This window comes from Mycetomoellerius zeteki, unplaced genomic scaffold (assembly GCF_001594055.1).
Source record: "Mycetomoellerius zeteki isolate Tzet28-1 unplaced genomic scaffold, Tzet1.0 scaffold20, whole genome shotgun sequence".
In the NCBI taxonomy this organism is placed as follows: Eukaryota; Metazoa; Arthropoda; class Insecta; order Hymenoptera; family Formicidae; genus Mycetomoellerius; species Mycetomoellerius zeteki.
Window position 1 is genome coordinate 2010625 of NW_017256957.1, and position 19282 is coordinate 2029906.

Sequence of the window (19282 nt, forward strand, 5' to 3'; positions counted from 1 at the left end):
TTTAAAATTATTAGCACGTCTACTCTAGTAAGGTTTACATTAATATCAAAAGAGAAAAGCAGAAAACGTAATGATCTAAATAAGGTAATTAAAGGATTAACTAGACCATTAAGTTCATGGTTAATATATCATCAAGAATAACAAAAAATAATTGGAAATAGAACCGGAACAAGAAAAAAACATTTCTCTAACATAAATTAATTCTTTCTCAAAGATATGCTTTAATTTATTCAAAATATTAGCATTTTCAAATTTGCAAAAAAAGTGTGTGTAAAATTTAAAATATTCATATAATGTTATTCTGTAATATTAAAATAAAATATGACTTTATAGAAAGTGTTTACAGTACAGATTTTATTTTTAAGAAAAACCATTATTAAACATATAAGCTATGTAAATTAATATTTCCATGAGAATATAGTCAATTGAATATGTTAATTCACTTGCTTATTTACATACCTATTTATATATTACTTACTTTTATCTCATATGTTAATAGTTCACAATTACATCTTCTGAATTGTATTCTACCATCTTATAAATATATATATTATTTACGCATTGATAACCATTTAGGCTCATTTAGGCTCATTTAGGCAATTTATTTACATTTAATCTACATATTACACTGTTTTTCTCAAAAATATCTAAGAACATTATAAAAACATTATTTTTCTTTCACATGCAACTGTTTCTTAATTTAAGAATCTTTTTGTTATACAATATCAGTTAAAAATGTTTGCCAAAAAATCAGTCAATATAGCCATGTCAGCAAAAAAGTATTGATTGTGAATAAGCTGAAACCAGCTGCAAAAAACTAAACTATAAATATTCAAAAGATCCGAATTTAAAATCTCGGCTGAGATAATATTTTATTTCAAGAAATTATTTCCAGTTTTTAGGATTCTTATTAACATTAAAACCGATATTCAGAACACGTTCTTATCGATAAATATGCGTTGTTATGATTAAAATTCTATAGTATACGTAACGTGAATTAGATATGTTAAATGCGCGCTAACTAAACGACGTAAAAGCGCGTTTCTAAATACGCGGGCCTAAATTATTAATATTCTTATACAGATGCTTATTAACATCAGTATGCTTGTTAATTTAATATGTGGTATTACTATTTTGGTTCCGTTTATAAAAGTGTTTTAAAAAAGATTTCTACGTGCAATCCCTGATGAAAATAAAAATCGGAGCATAAATCGGATGTAATAAAAATCGGAGAGTAACAGAAGCGTAAATGAAACTTCTAGAAGGCGAAAATTGGAACAAATTACATTGTTCCAGTATTCTGTATGAAAGAAGCATTTACGCTTCTTTTATATTTTGATATTTCAATTTTCGCCTCCAAGAAGTTTCGTTTACGCTTCTGTTACTCTCCCGTAACATTCGACTTATGCTCTGATTTTTATTTTCATCAGGGGTTTGCATTATTATATATTTATATTAAAATATTTAAGCATTAAAATCTGTTTTGACCGAAAATAAGATTTTTCTTACTTAATTAGATTTATTCTTATCGCTTCAATTTCGCATTATAATTATTTAAACAACAAATAATTTGGTTTATAATGACTTAAGCAATGCAATGATTACATTTTGCTGTAATTTTAAATAACTTTCAAACCAGTAAGTAAATTTAAATAAATTTTTGCACAAATATCGATTAGAGCTTTTGTTTAGTCTATATATAAAGAATGATTTCAAATATTATCTTTTTATCAAATTTACAAATAAGTACTTCAAAACGGGATTTTTTAATAAAAATTAAAGCAAACAAACAAAATTAAATCATTTTTAAGCCAATAATAAATTATACTCAACCTTTTTTACATAGATATTCAGACGTAATAATAAAGAACAATGAAATTTTTGCTTATACTTGGAGATGTGACACCTGCATCCTTAATATTTAAAACCCTGTGTGGGTATATTTTCAATTCTTCATACTAAATTTTAATAAAAATAAAATGCATAAAGTCAGATATATATGCTGGTATGTAAGTACGCGGTAGCTTATATCGCTGAATCGTTGATAGGAAAAAGAGTTCTCTGAGCAAAAGTAAAAAATACCTAAAAATACATATTATTCTGTACGTTCTGTAAATCAACAAAATAAAATTTGCTTTTTTCATCACGCATTAAGTTCTAAAAGCTGCTTGTAACACTACATGTTGCAACCACTTCTCACTTCTGATGAGCTAATTTAATTGCTGTGACTATTATTGTGATTAATACGCGCTCCGCAATGTCAACGCGTCTTGAAAGGATAATAATGCAACTTTTCCGCATGAGAACAGCGTCCATTATACGTAGTTCCACGAACTCGTGCTGGCGATCACAGTCCAAAAAGAAGAAATTGTATTCCAAGCCGGTTACACAAATGTAAAAAAGGCACTGTACGAATTTTAACGAAAAGATCATATAGTATGGTTTTTTACAGACATTATGTTAATTCTATCGAACATGTTTTCGATCTAAGATTATTTATTTCGTCTATAAAAATGACGTATTCAGATAGAATTATTCATTCCCCAAATATTTATCCTCGCGATTTATTAAAGTCACACGTCGCTACTTATTAAAGCATACATCACGTCTCAATTAACTCTTCGGGACTTTGCATCATATTTGTGTTTACGAACGTCGCGCGGTATAAAATGATTTTTAAAACAAATACTACGATCAATCACGCGGATCCAACTATTCACAATCACCACACCTTGGAGTTATTTTGTGTCACAACGAAAAAAATTGACAAATCGATAAACATACTGATGTACGAGCTTGAATTATTTAACCACAATATTTTTAAAAACTCAATATATTCTATCTCCTTTTAATAGAATGTACATGAAATAATAAAAGAACGACTTTGAAAAGGAAACTTAGAGGAATTTGCTCCTGTAAATTCCTCTAAGTAAATTCAAACGTCGTGTTAAGTTTTTCTTTCAAATCTTATAATGAAGTTTTTCAGACATGAAAGATCACTTTTTGTTCATTTTCTTATTCATATTCATATAATAACGCTTACATAAATGCTTCAGTTATAAATAAAAAAAATGTATGCAGATATATAACTTTACGTCATTTATTGTTTTTGCTGCTTTTTGTGAAAGAGAAATAAATAAATCATTCATATTTGCATTCTTCGATCACTAGTCTTTATAACTAGTCTTTGATATAATTATATAGATTGATTTTCTATTTAATTCATTTATAAGACATTAATGTACTTACATATTTTTCACACAGTAAAAATTATTAAGAATACCGTTATCCCTAAATCTGCTGAAAGGTCATTGCGAGATTTATTTGGCGTACTAACTCGCTTCGTAAAAAGTATGGAAACCTACAAGCTATTTGTAATTACACACAATTATGGAATTGATCGACGAGGTAATCACTAGCTGAAATATTGTCCCACAGATTACGTGATTTCATATAATTTCATCTGATTATAAATAATTTTTTTCATTACATATGAAGTAATTTAGTATTAAAATATACGATTTTATTTAATATTATACAATGATTTCTCGTGGTTGCATATGTAATTATCGGATTATACATAGAGATTTCGTATGAATTTTATAATGATTTCGAGGACTCTGACTTCCACGATTACATTAAGTGGTTATCCCCTCGGAATTGATGCATACCCAATGTATGCAACATGATCATTGTATGCGTGTGGTCAGTACTTTCAGCTCGAATGTCGTAGTAATGCGGTTACAAGATTGGCTTCCATCTTATGTAAAGTTCATTCGAGATAGGCCGATACCAAGCAGAGTTACTCAACCGAGAATATAACGGGAATTGGAACCTCTTTAGATTATTCATAATTTGATCGTTGAATTTTTTTAGAAAAAACTTTAACAAAAATTTGTATTCTCCAAGTACGTGTAGAATGAGATAAAATAAGTGCGACAGATGTAAGTAACGTTAAGAAAAATAATATACACGAAAAGAACGGTTTTGTTGAAGTATTTAGCTAGATACAGATCACAGAAAATAATTTTATCGGATTAGGGTAAACTTGGATAAGATGACCATCTCTTTAAAATGCAAAAAACATACTTTAATTTCTGCTATCTTTAATGGTGTTATATTGATATATCTTTTCTGCCATACGAAAAAGATAACCAATATAACACTATTAAAGATAACAAAAATTAAAATATGTTTTTTGCATTTAAAAAATGGTCATCTTGTACAAGTTTAACCTATTAAAATATTTATGTAGAACGCTCAGGCTGAAATTGTAAGAATGTCAAAACTTTTCAATGTATTGCTCCCGCAGAACACAGACTAACAGTAACGACAGTAACAGACTAAATTACACCAATATCATAATTTCCTATTCAACAATGTAAATGTAATAAAACACATATTATACATATAACAGTTACATTGTTGAGTAGGAAATTATAACATTGATGTAATGTTATTGTTAGTTGTTTGTGTTTTACGGTCAATATGCTTGAGTTTTCTGTACAATATTTTGATGATGCAGCAAAATTATTTTTAGATCAGTATCTACCTTAATTTTTACTTACTCCAGCAAAATCGTTTTTTCTGTATAGCTTTGATACGGCCATAACATTTATACTTTAAATTTTAATATCGAAATTTTTAATAAGATGTTAACAGATTTTTAGATTCATCGCCTTATAAGGTAAATGTATCAGTTAGTGGACAGTTAGTGGATATGACCCAATTATTGGACAAGTTAAATATTAAGCTATTTAGCGTCATATATATATATGATGCTAAATAAATTCGTTTATAAAAATTTAATAAAATGAATTGATTCAGAGTCGTGCACATCGCTAAAAAGCTTAATATTCAAAATTTTTGTCATTTTGTCTAATAATGGAGTCATGTTCACTAACTGGTACAATTACCTTGTATGTAATTTTATTCTTGATAATAAAAACATTGCGAAAATAACGTGTTCCCTTCTTGGCTAATCTTCTTCTCTAGATCCATCACCGGATATCGACATTCACCATGTTCCCTATCTCCTCGAGAGGAACGGTCAGGCACGATCGCCAGGTGCGTCGCCGATTCGTCGCTCCCACCATCAGCTCGGCTCGGCTCGACTCGGCTCGGCGTTTATCCCTCTCGAAGTAGCCCATTCCTTCCTCTTCTCCTTTTTCATTGCATTTTTCCTTCTCGCGTGGCCAGAACGCCGCACGATAACCCGACGTACGGAGGGAAAGTTCTTCATGGTCTTTCTCTCTCTCCTTCTCTCTCTCTCTCTCTCTCTCTTTCTTTCTCTTTAGTGACGTACCGGTCCAGTTGTGGTCAACAAGTTCTTAAGATTCGGTTGCTCGCTCGGGGTGTCGCGCGCAGCAAGGTGAACAAGTTGCAGTGTAAAACATTCTGTTCAGTGCGATTCTACTTCGAGACTAACCGTCCCCGACATAATATTGTGAAGTGCTCTCGCGAATTGAGATACCTCTCGTGCGCATCAGTATCATTCACATCGCGGCCACTGTTGTCATTATTGCGGTTTATTCGAATGTCCAAGGACCAGCTGGCACCGGTTGCTGAGAGACGCTCGTATCCCGCGGTCGCTATGCATATCTTTGTACGTGCGTTAAGCGCAGCTTTGACAGCGGTGGCAAAACCGGCGCTTGTAGTGAACGATTAAATTGGACAAAGTGATTACGATACGCGCCCGCTTCGAGATTGTAAACAACGAAAAGTGAGTGTAAAATCAAGAGAGATTCAACCGTATTTGAGTCATATTCGCGGTTTCCCGAAAAGATCGCGTGCGAGCGCGAAAATAATTATCTTCGCGAGACGCTTGAACTTAACGGGAATCCGAGCGGAGGAAGCGCTCCAGTTTCGCTGCAGTCTACAACGTACAACTTGGAGAAAGGCTTGGTGGACGGTGATTAGACGAAAATTCCAATCCGGTTCATTTGCAACTTTCAGGACCGCACTGAATTCTCGAGGTGGTAGAGCCAGTAGTTGGAGTGCGCGGTGGGCGAGGTAGAGTGCCGCGTCCGCGGCACGTCGGTTGAAGGGAGATTTCAACGCGCGTGTAACACGCGTCCGGATATCGATTTGCGCATCTGTGAGTAGAAGTTTATATATCGTATTTTTTTTCTGCTGGTAGTGTCAGTGTACGAATTTAGCAAGTCATATATGTAAAATCTTAGTAAAGATTGAAATGAGACGTTTCGGTTGAAATGAGATATTTCGAAGTTATTAAGAGATCTATTTTCTTTTACAAAAGATTTGCTGATTATATGAAGTAACATTTACACTGAGAGAGTTCAACTATAATTTATAGTCATTTTTGGTTACCAACTATATATATTTATTGTTGATAGAATTATATATATATTTATTATTATAAATTTATTATTATTATTATAGCAGTAATAATTAAAATTATAGTAACATGTCACAAATATTAAAATTTTTTTTCTCAGCGTATCAAAGAAGGAAAGAAAGGATAAATAACATTTAAACATTATATTTGGATTTATATGAAAATTTTTCTGTCAACTTTATCTAATATTTTCTTAAATATGTGTGAGAAAGCTGATTGATAGTATGACAGCATCGTGTAAACTATACGTATATCGTGATTCGCTATAGCGGTAATTCGTGCTACTTATAATTAAACGTTTTGTAAGATTCTGTTGCATTATTAGCTTAATGAAGAACACCTTTCGCACTCATATAGAAAGCAATAGTATCGAAATAATGAGACTTAATTGCTATAATATCCTTATGATAATTAAAATCTTTATCTTTACGATAATCAGAAGATAACACGGACTAAACCGATGTACTTTTGAATGACACAATATATTGCTAAATATAATGTTTCAAACTATAAGTATACGAAATCTTATTTATTTATAAGATAAGATATTTTTAGACATCTTATATTATTGTACATAAACAAATAATACATCAAATTATAAAATTGTATAATTTAAATTATAAAAATAATAATAAGATATGTATAGTTTACATATACAAACATAAATCATTTTTTATATACGTGCTTTAACATCGAAATATGAAATATTCAACATTATACGTCATTGGAAACTTTTTTCTCATAGTTAATTATCATACTTGCATGCAGACGATGAGTCATCCGGATCGGTCTTTTATCGCATAAATTGTCATAAAATATCTATTGTGATGTCAAGTTCGATTGGAATTTACTATCTAAGAGATCAAATCAATTAATTTCTCCATTATGCGGAATATTTCAAAGCAGAGGCGAGTTAAATATACACGTTGAAAGACGCGAGTTCTCGATTTGTGTATTATTTCGTTAAAATAATACGCGGCAACGCGTCGTTAGTGCGCGCGTTTCGAATCAAGAAATGCACGCGATGCACTTTATTTCGTGTAATTCAATCTACCACGAACATGAATGCAGTTACAGCATAGTGTTTTTAGAATGTTGTTTTCATTTCCTTCTCCGATCTCTTGTTAAATTGTATCTGAACTGTAATCGTCATGATAAACTTTCCTATAGAAATTTCTTCGCAAATATTATATCTTGAATCGATTTGTAAAAGTCCTACTCTTTCACAAGTCGAACGATGCGCGATTTAAAATAGTTTTGTATCCTTTTCTACACTGTCATTATGCAAGCCTACGGCGAGTTTCGAGGAAGCGTTAATTGCCGCCGGTGCAATTTCAGTTGCATGCCGTTGCGTTTACGGCCTCTTGTAGATTTGTAATTTTCTAAGAAATCCCTTATTTGTTTTGACCCTAGAACAACGCAAAAGTATTGCAACATATTTCTTTGTTTATTCAAACGGTACATTGTATTCGTGTCGAACAGCTGCGACGTGGGATTTGACAGTAACGACTAATATTTCGACATCAATAAGTAGATAATCCGAGGCCTGCATCATTATTATCGGTGAAATTACCACGATAATGTCAATTTTCTCTCCTCCATCTAATATCGTAATAACATACTGCAACTTCCGTATTCTCATGCTTTTTTTGAAAGGAAGTAGTTAGATAATCATATCTACAACTAATTGATGCATTCAAAAAGTACATGTGTTATGACGTAATATATGCTTTCCTGTTATTAAATGCTTCGAAAGTAATTTACGTAATTCTTTAAGAAGCGCTAATTCGTGTGCGAACTTATAATGAAAGCCCCGAAAAGAATCAAAGTCGAAAAAGAAAAAAAATGCAAGAAGTTAAAAATCATGAACAGTAGGAGAAATTTTACACACGATGAATTAAAAATTCATTAATAAACACTAATGTATACTAATACATTAGTAAACAAAAATATGTTACGAGAAAATTTTGCTTTATTTTTAATTTGAGCTTTTCTGTTTTTCTCAAAAATGATGAAAAAGAATCACATCTGGAAAATTCGTAATTTTCCAGTAAATTAATGTTGATTACACTCGTGATATCATTTGGTTTCTTTCTTCTTTATATCATGCAGGAAATTGCAAAGTAGTTAACAATAATAAGATATAGCAAAATTGAACAAAATGTATTCAGTAAATAACGCGTATCACTGTCATTACCGCTGTCCGATCGGACATATCAGTCTTTACATCGTCGCTGGTATAATCAGTTGATATAATCATGTTGTTAGCATCTAAATCAACTAAATTACACGTAAGGTAACGAAAATCACAGGCTGACGGTCCATTTAAACACATCGGAAGACTATGTCAACGGTCTCGTATGTGAGATGGATACAGAGACTTTCTCTCGAAGCTTTCTCCGGACGATGATTTCGTGATCAAGGAGATACCCACGTATACCGTAATCGTCCGAATTCTGGGAATATTTATTATCATAGAAAGCCGCGTCCGCTATATTTTATAATATTACGAAATCCGGTCACGAGAACTTCGCTAAGTAAACTTTTCGCGGTGCGCGTGCTTCGCGAGCCACCGCGAGACTGTCGCGAACGTGACAGAAGTGATCAATCTCGATATCATGAAGTCTAAAGATACGATCTAGGTGGAGACATATTTCAACTTCCTGAATAAAATATTTATAAATTATTAATCATCCACCTTTAACCTTTACCTTCACTTGATTAATAAGAAAGAAATGTTTTGAAATATCATAATAGCATTATTGCAAAATTTCTTTCTCTAGGGAAATGCCTGCGTTGAAGCTCTTCGGTCGAAAATGGTTGGCCGCAACCGACGACCTCGTGTATCCAGGCCTGTTCGAATTATTTATCCGTATTGTATGGTGAGTATCCCCGAAAAACAGTCACCGCGATTACCAGTATGTCAGTGAAACTACCAGTATGTAAGTGAAATTACAGTGCATAATATTAATTGCGAATACAACGTAACATGCAAATTGTTTCAAAATTACTATACAAAAAGTCAAGAACTATAAGACTCAAATTTTAATTAAATTCTACGAGATTCTCTAAATTTGTTTATAGAAACATTCAACATATTCTCAATATTAAGTTGTTTCGCAGGAGCGCATCGCCCGATTAAAATCGCGCGGATTGTTGCTAATTTGTTTCTCGTAATCAGCTGTGTGTTTTACAGGTTGATTCTTATAGGGATCGCCTGCGCAAGGTACTACGAGGATACGTGGAATTGTCGGTTGGGAGGTGAATTAGTGCGCGTGTATCTTCTCGGCGAAGCGGTCATGCTTGGTATCGTCACGCTTTTGATACTCATCATTATCAGGCATAGCGCGAGGGGGGCTATCATGGACACGCATGCCCGACGTTATGTCGAACCTCTTCTGCTGGTCAAGTAAGCAACAAAAGTAAACCAGCGTTATGTCTAATCAGTTTTCTAGATCGATAACCTTCATGGGACACTTTTTCTAAGTTTTCAACTCCTGTATTGTTTTTTAATAATAATTTACCCAATTATTTACAACCGATTCATTTATTATTATGAGCTAGAAGCTCTTTATCATAGCTTCTTTTTATCATAATTTTATATATATAAATTATGTATATAAAATTATATAATATATGTATACATATTTTGTATATATAAAATTATAATAAAGAGAAGCTATGATAAAGAGCCTCTAGCTCATAATAAATGAATCGATTGTAAATAATTAGGCAAATTATTATTAAAAATATATAATATATATATAAAAATATATATATTTATATATATATGTATATATTATATATATGATGAGTTTGATAAAAGTTCACCCGTTTTTTTCGAAAAGATTAGAGATAAAGAGAAGGTACTTATTATCAAAATTGTAAAACAAATAGGGGAACATACTTTGTGTGCCTTCCAACAAGCGACACGGTACATCTCATCTTTGTTTAACATTGGCAAACAAGGATGTAATGATCCATTGTGTTCACTATGTCATCTGTGTCGCTTGTTGGAAGTCCTGCCAGCTTAATATTAAGTTAACAGCGTCACGATTTTTTTCGAAATGGCACAAGGTACAAAATTATCTATTATTAATTAATGGTACAATTTAGTACAAAATGGGTACTAAAAACTCCGATAAATCCGATTTGATTCTGCTGATTTAGTCCTGCTAACTTTATAGAGCTCCTTTTTCTAACTCTTGAATCGTCATTTTTCGCAAAAAATATTTTTTATTATTTTTATCATGTTTTCTGGAGTATGGTAGGACGTTAAAAGTAAACTAGCTCTTTCACTTTTTACTTTCAACATTCTATTACTTCGAAAACATAATAGAAATAATTTTTCTATCGCTTCGAAAACATGATAGAAAAAATATTTGCTAAGTAAGCTTTCCATGAAGGGCATGTTTAGACCAACATGTTGAACATTTTGAACATTTATTGCAATAAAAATTTTTTTCAAACTTATTATTTGATTTCTTTTAATTTATATCCCGAAAATAGTTAAGTTTTTGAAGAAATACTCTAATACAAAGATGTTCAGCTGATTGAGTACTATCGATAGAAGAATCTTTTTTTTAATCTGAAGGGGTATCTTTTAGTAGGTAATGAAAAACCAAAGATATTTAAAATTACTCAATGCTATTAAAATGCGTCCCCCTACTTATCTTAAAAGTTTGATAATAGGTGTCTTACCCTTATCTCTAATCATTTATAACAAAACGTGGTGAATTTTTTATCAGACTCACCTTGTATGTATTATATCATATACAGCTTTATAATTAGAGAACAGTCCCCGATATTATCGTACCATCTTTGTTCTTGGACTATATTTCTTAATCAAAAGCTAAAAATAAAACTTTAGAAACATAAATACAAAAAAGTATCTTCTATCAGATAATATAGCTGTTTTTATAATACTGTTTACAGTAAGTTTACAATTTTGCAGTAATTAACTTTTTCATAAGATAAGGAAAAATAAGCATTTGATAAAATGGGATTCAAAACTGACACAATGGCAGTATACATTTCTATTTTTCTTTCACAGAAGTCATCTACACAAAATATCTACAAGTATGTGTATATGAGAATTTCTACAATCCTTTCACTTCGAAGTAAAATATGTTTTGTTAATTTATATGCGTATATTTTATGCTGTTACGCAAAATGCAAAGATATAACGTAACACTTTTTTTGGAAGATTTCGCCATAAATACAAGAATGTCTTTAGCGTTGATTTATTTGGCACAATAACGCAACACTATATAAAAATTAGGTTAGTAAGTTAGGTCTGTCTTTCATACAGACAGTTACCCAAGCAGCAATTTGTCCTTGGACGTCCGAAATATGTCTAGAAATATTATATAATATGGATAACCCTTATATTATTAGAATATATATGTATATTATATATAAAAAATATACATATACATACATATAATATGTATAATATATAAATATTACGTGCGGATACATGAAATCATAAAGGACTATTTATTCTAAAATTTTATGTTAATAAATAAAAAACACCTAGATACACATATTTAAGATACATTTGAGATACCTATACCTCTACATTTTTTTTTGTCCAGAGTATCTATACCTTTACCTAGATACTGAAAATAAAATACTTTGCACAACACTATACATTATTGTCATATTTCGCTATATCATAACAATAATCATGTGATTTTTTTTAGCATAGTAACTGACGATCAATCAAATCAATGATAAGTCTAGATTTTTCTTTTCGATTTATTCAGGATATTGATGCTACTGCCAGAGATCGGATGGAACATTCTGGGTACCCTATGGATTTTCGGGCAGAGCGTGGAGTGCAATCACGAATCATACTCTATCACGGTTGTGGAGGCCCTGGTGTTTTTCGATTGGATCCTGATCGGTCTCAGCATCTTCGGCTTCGCCTTAGTGTTCGACCCAATTGGTTCTCTGGAGATGAAACAGCTAGAGAACTCCGTGGAGCATGGCAAGGTCTCGCGTATTTGGCTAAGGAGATTCAAGTTCCTGTGGTGGATGCGTAAGGACGAGAGTGCGAACGAGGCCTTTCAACAAGTCGCTGGTGAGACATAGGTACGGCTGACCTACAAAGAGGTCTTGCCGCATTCGAAACTGGAATCGCGTGGGCGTCGCTTCCGATCGAAAAAACCGAGTGCTAACGGTCATCAAAAGGGCCGATGATAAATCAAATTACTGATCTCTGATTTTGGTGCCGGTAGGATTTTGATTTTCCTCGCGATGAGTTCATTGATTTCTCGCCGCTCGGAAAGAGCGAACGCTTCGCGACATGCACAATCATCGCGATACGGAAGTAAGAATTTGAATTTTAATTCGCGATGAGAACATTAGTATCATTAATTATACTAAACGATAAAAAGTTGTAATAATTTTATTCGATAAATCTAGCTAATTTATACGCGTAGTTTACACCATTTTTTAGCGGTTTATTGGTTTATAACTCTATTATATTATTATTATTATTATAGAACATTATTAAATGCAATATTATATAGAAAGAAAAAGAAATAGAAAGAGAGTAAGCAACTTAAATATTTTTTTACTTTTTAGTAATATGATTCATCACTCGATAAACGCTGATACAAATATCTTCGTAGGTCTTTTAACTGCTTTATTCCGAGGCACGAATTTGGTTCCTTCGGATGTGATGGCAGGTTGTATTTTACTGAGAGTCCGGCAGAAGCGAGAAATTCATGAATTGCGAAAGTTAAATCTAATCGCTCGTCCAAAATACACTTCAGGTATCGTCATTTATGAAGTTGCAAAGAAATGCAAAATACACTTATATAATGTTCGTCATTTACGAAGTATTTGCTGATTATTTTTTTAGACGGTAACAAGATTTTTTCGGGCGCACCTAACTGGATGTCCTTGGAAGCCGCCCATCACTTCTTGCAACTATCGATCGCTTCCTACGGCTGGCTTTTCGTAATATATCAACATACGTGTACCGGATGTTTTCGTTTGATACGCGGCATAAGATGCTGTGCTTGTTTCCGGTAAAAAACATAGCATAAAAACTCAATATTACCCTTTATTTTTATTATACTATTATTTTATAGAATAATCGTATACATATTTTTTAATTATTTCTATTGTTTTATTATTTTATTGTTTCTTTTTTTAGGCGAAAGCGTAACGTTATTCTAGACGATAACTGTTGTCTCTGTTATCTTTCTGGCGTAAAATATCTGTCAAAGGTATCTGAGGATGATATTCTATTCGCTTCCTTCAAGAATCATTTATGCGAAGTTTGTATATTGTGTCTAAATTAGACTCTTTCCATGCTTGTTCAGCATTAAATATCACTCTTTGAAATTTTACAGATACCATTCTGTGTAATGGCGGATCACAAAACTGCCAGTATTGTTGTGATTATACGAGGATCGCTATCGTTGCGGGATATAATTACAGATTTCGCAGCCTCATCTGATTCATTTGAATGTCCTGGTATTCCACCAGGAAGCATGGTTCGCTCAATTTTCACTTTGATTATAAGATATAAATAAATCGATTTATACCCAATTTTTTCACCTCTAGATAACTTTATCCAAGAAATATCTCCCAGAATACAATGGAGATATCTCCTAGATAAGGTTATCCGTAATTTATCTGGAAGTAAAGAAATTGGGCATTAATTGTATATAAACCTATGTAAAATTTATAGGCTCACAAAGGCATGATAATAGGAGTAAAAGTAATCTTAAAGCAATTGGAAAACTATAAAGTCCTGGAAAGAGCGTTCGCCACGTATCCCAATTATCATCTGACAATTACTGGTAAGAACGTACTCCATACTAACTGCCGCTGACGCATAACTGTGTACATAATTTTATAATGAGATGACGTGTATTCTTAGGTCATAGTTTAGGAGCCGGTTTAGCCATTTTGCTGGGTTTACTGATACGTCCTCGTTATCCAGAGTTAAGAGTCTATGCGTTTGCTACGCCTGGTAATTGTTTGTACAAATGGCTTTGTTTTCACAAATATTATAGTTTGATATTTGCTAAAAAAGTTGGCAGATATATTATCGCCAATTATTAATTTTGCGCATACATATAATAGACTGATTTACAATTGCTAATGTATTTGTTCAAAAAAGCTGGACTGCTCAGTAGAGAAGCTGCTAGGATCACGGAGGAATTCGTATTGTCCGTAGGACTTGGCGATGATCTCGTAATGAGACTCAGTGTGGATAGTATAGAGAATTTAAGGACGTCGTTATTGACAACTCTTCATGCTTGTCGATTGCCCAAGGTATTTTGAAATTTATATGTAACACTCGGACTATTGAATCGAACTGTTTTGACAAATGATATAAATCATGTTTTTAGTACAGAGTAGTCCTGAATGGATTCGGATATGCTTTGTTCGGAGTTCCCGAAAGAGATCTGACTAAAACATGGGCCAATCATAACATAATTAATACAATTCCGGGTCAATCGCCTTTGCTAACCAAGCACAGCGATATGGTAAGAAAAAATTGCTTCATTTACAAAATTTGTAGAAAGTATTGAACACACAAACATTTGTGATATTGATTTTACGTAATATTGAATTTGATGATTAATTAAACTTAAATTTGTTGATAATTTATTTTTTTCCAATAGGATAAAATAATAGAGCGCGACATAACAAAAAGAAGATATTCGAAAATGAAACTGTTTAACGCTGGTCGTATACTTCATATAGTGAGATGCAAACTCGAAAAAACGGAAGGAAAGAGGTGCATTGTTCTTACATAATTTCTTCCTAAAAGTATTAATTTTTATGGTTCTCATAAATATAAATCAAATCCCCAAAAATACTGGAAAAATATATTAAGTGTCATAGGATTATAAGATTTTAGATAATAATAACATTTAATTTTTACATTAGCAAGAAACAACTCGCAAAGGAGAGAAAATACGAAATGCGATGGGCACAAGCGGAGGAATTTACGAAATTAACAGTAATGCCACGTATGCTTTTGGATCATTTACCAGAAAATATAGAGCGGGCTTTAGCCACATTACTGGAGCAACAGAACGATATACCGTATTATTTCGATCCTTAGTGTAACCTAAAGAAGTGATTTTATAGTTTTAATAAAAAGAATTTTTCGCAAAATTACGAACCAAATCCTATGTCCTATAATATATCCTAAAATTATTTATCAATAATCAACTTTTTATTCAGCTTATAACATAGAAATTATTAATAAAATAAAATAGTAAATAAATAAAATAGTAAATAAAGTAAAAGATGAAATAATCTCCTAATAAGAAATAGACACATTGATTTGAAAAATTTTGACTACAATTAAATTACGATTAATTTAATCAATGATTAATTGAAAAAATAGAAGTCACACTTAAAAGTAAAGACGAAGCGCAAAGTTAAAAATTTAGTAGACATTAAAAAATTTCTATATTTAATTAACTTTTTGCATTGCATTCGTGTTTTGTGTCTTACACTCTGTAAATTTTTTAAAGTGAAATTTTTATTCAAAACGAGTAAAAGTTTTCCAATCGATAATGAAAATATTGTCGGAATGAAGTAATTCCGATTTCCATTTCGTATTTTATAAGTGTTTAACTCCAACCGTAAAGTACCCTCGTAAAAAACTTTATACTACATAATTATATATGCATATATAGTTATATACAATTTTTAAAAAATTATATATGTATAAAATATACAATATATATATATATATACACATATATATAATTATACACAATTATACTAAAAGCTATAATTAAATCAGTTTTATTGTTAAAATAAATATTAATAATTAGCATCACATTTCAGAATACAAACGACAAAATTATGATAAAAAAACGTATTTGGGAATAAATTTCACAATTCTCTCAGGCTGCGGTCCACTTGACGCTACAAACGCTTCGAAGCACATTCTTTGATTAGTCAATTCGTAAAATTCTTTGTTCTGATTGATCGTTCAAACGTTTCAAAGCATTTGTAGCGTCAAGTGGACCGCAGCCTCAAGCTGTTGACCCCCATCCCAAGCTGTATTCATATATAGCGTTGCTTGACCATTGCGATCGTACCGAGAATTACTATTTCGTAATGATCCTTGATGTTCAATGTTAATAGACATACTTATATCTAGGATAGATTTGTGACACGCATTCATTTTAATTCAGAGTTTAAGTATAGAAAAAATCGCATAAATAATTACTTTCACCAATAGTAAATAATAAAATTAATTAATTGTGAAATGCTCACCTCCCGCTCCTCCGCGCTGTCATCCCTGTCATCGCCCCGACTTTTATTTCATTTGTTCTTTTGTGTATCATTATTTCTTCGTGCTACAACATCTGTTTGCAAAAACAAATAAATTATTAATTACAATTAACTGCGGTTACAATTAGTCACTAGAATAACAATCGCGCGGCTTTATCATACTTTATTCGACAATCTCGATGTTAATCTCATTTAACGCGTATTTAATCATGTTGCGATAGTGGAAAAATCAGAGCAAAATTAATTACGGCACGTTTGATATCCGCGATATTAATTCATAAATAAAACAAGAATGCAATGAATTATATTTAATTATAAGATGATAAAGAAGCTCGTTCTCTCTGCGCGATCAATTTCATGCCAAAAACGATGCGATGACGCAGCGGTAACGCGTCACCGCACGGCGATGCTACACATTTCGATTTCCAGTCGAACTGCGAAATGCGCGTTCGATCGAATTGTCAGCGTACGATTATCAAAATCTATTATGCGATATTTCAGTAATGGAATAAAAAAGTTAATAAATAAATACAAATTTCACTTACCTATTAAATGAATAACGACGCCACCTAATCCGGAGCCAATCTGTCCCGAACTGTCGCATTCTGCAAATGAAACGTGAACACATTAGACTAGCGAAAAAGCTTCGTTTTCCAGCGCGGATCGCGAACAACTTCACGCGCTAAAAGTGACGCGGAGCGACGAGGGCACTACGCGTCTCACTCATAACTTCGCATTTATGCATTTTTCGCATTTCGAGCTATAATAAATAGTACACGCGCATTACATTGTAACAGAATAGTCGTATTGATATCATAACTAGATATTCGTGATATTCGTAATAATTAATTATTGCTTTGCCAATTATTCACGCAATACGTCAGTCAGACAAATATTGAGATCACAGCCATCGTGTGGTCACGTGCAAATGTTCAATGCTGCCAACGCTGGTCTGCTGGTTAGATAGTAATAGCCAAAAGCCATCGATTATCAAAAAAATGTACTTTCTGAGCTGGTCGACGACGACAATAATAATAATAATGACGACGTATCTGAATCTGAAAAGATTCGGAAAAGATCTGAAAAGATCTAGCAGATTCGGACTTCGCGTCACAATATCTCCGTTTGTAGAGCACGTAGAGAAAAAAGAAAAGCACGTATAATACAATCGGAATGTGAGCTATGGATTAAGTTATACATAAAACTCGATCGGGACAGCTGTTATTGATATCCTGTAATCTCGATCCGGCGCAACTCGCCGGCTCGCGTAAAAGAGGCACAGCAGTGTCTCGCGTCATGGCGTCGAGACACTATCGTGTCTCTAGATATGCGTTTTAACTATATTACTAGTAATATACAAGCGCCAAATTGATGTTTCGCATCGAACATCGCAAATGAGGAGAGTATAATGATAATATAAGCTTTTTTTTACCAATTAAACGACACGCCGAAAGTATTTTTGCAATACTCGTTCAGTTGAATCACAAGTAATACACCGCGTTAATTTTAATGATGCATGAAGTTGACCGCACACGAAAAAACGACGCCACTTCGTCATCTTAATGAGATCGCAGCGAACGAGGCGTGCTGCCACTTAATTGTCTCGTCCGTCGATCCCGTGTTCGCTGCGATCTCATTAAAATGGCGAAGCGGCGTCGTTTTTTCGCGCGCGTTTTTTTTTTCAACTTCATGCATCATCAACGTTAACGTGACGTACTACTTTTGATTCGACTGAACGAGTATTGCGAAAAATACTTTCAGCCGAATAATCAGTGTACTACTAGATCTACATTACGCGATATTTAAAATGTTATAGGAAATAAGTACAAAGTTAATTATACTTCGTGTCGCATTAAATTGTAGCCTAGAAATTTCACGTCCACGAAAACACAGCGGTATTAATAATCTACATATTAATAATAGCATTAAATATTTTAATTGACACGTAAAACATATTAAAACTGTTAGAGAACTTAAAGCGATCAGTTTTTAAATATTTCTCGCGCCGCGTGTAAAAATATTAATAATTTGATAATATTTATTAGTTACCTCGTTAGTATAATTCGAATGATTTTTTTTAATCGTTTTCCGTCATTTTGTTCTCTACAGTGCAGGGATTAAGATATTTCTGGAGATTAGGATGATTCTGCGGAAATCAGGATACTTCTGGAGGAAAGATTGATTCGAAGCCAGGGATGCGAACTATTCCAACGATATAACAGGATGTACACCTGTCCCCTGGCCGAATCGCAAAAGCGCGAAATTACGAATTACACGTTATTTATATACGCCGTCAGCTTCGAACCCCCACCACTCGCATGCCAGCCAATGAGCGCAGTGAGTCGCTACGACGCGTATTCGAGCGCTCATTGGATCGACGCTAGCTTTTGAATATATGGGCCAGTTTCACCAACGCCAGTTAACTTTAGAGCTGCGTTCGGAAATATCACCCGAGTGCCCTCGTGTATCATCTTATCTTTATTTAACATTGAGTGAACACAAGGATAAAAAAATACACGGGGGTACTCGGGTGATATTTCCGAACGCAGCCTAAGAATAACCTTTCTCTTTCTCTCTTTCGCGAAGCGACGCGTGAAGGTACCTTTTCATGCTGACGCTCGACACTCATTTTCGGCG

The 19282-nt window shown here is 32.9% G+C and overlaps 1 protein-coding gene across 1 annotated transcript; it reads left to right on the plus strand.

Moving 5' to 3' along the window:
* Window positions 1-5221: 5221 nt before the first annotated feature.
* On the plus strand, window positions 5222-15583 carry LOC108722258 (sn1-specific diacylglycerol lipase beta). Its single transcript, XM_018447254.1, has 14 exons — window positions 5222-6097; window positions 9142-9240; window positions 9555-9767; window positions 12127-12443; window positions 12997-13140; window positions 13230-13398; window positions 13527-13650; window positions 13726-13869; window positions 14067-14178; window positions 14259-14351; window positions 14502-14656; window positions 14734-14871; window positions 15010-15125; window positions 15278-15583. The coding sequence occupies exons 2-14, from the start codon at window positions 9146-9148 to the stop codon at window positions 15453-15455; spliced, it is 1998 nt and encodes a 665-aa protein (XP_018302756.1). The 5' UTR covers window positions 5222-6097; window positions 9142-9145; the 3' UTR covers window positions 15456-15583.
* The last annotated feature ends 3699 nt before the right edge of the window (window positions 15584-19282 follow it).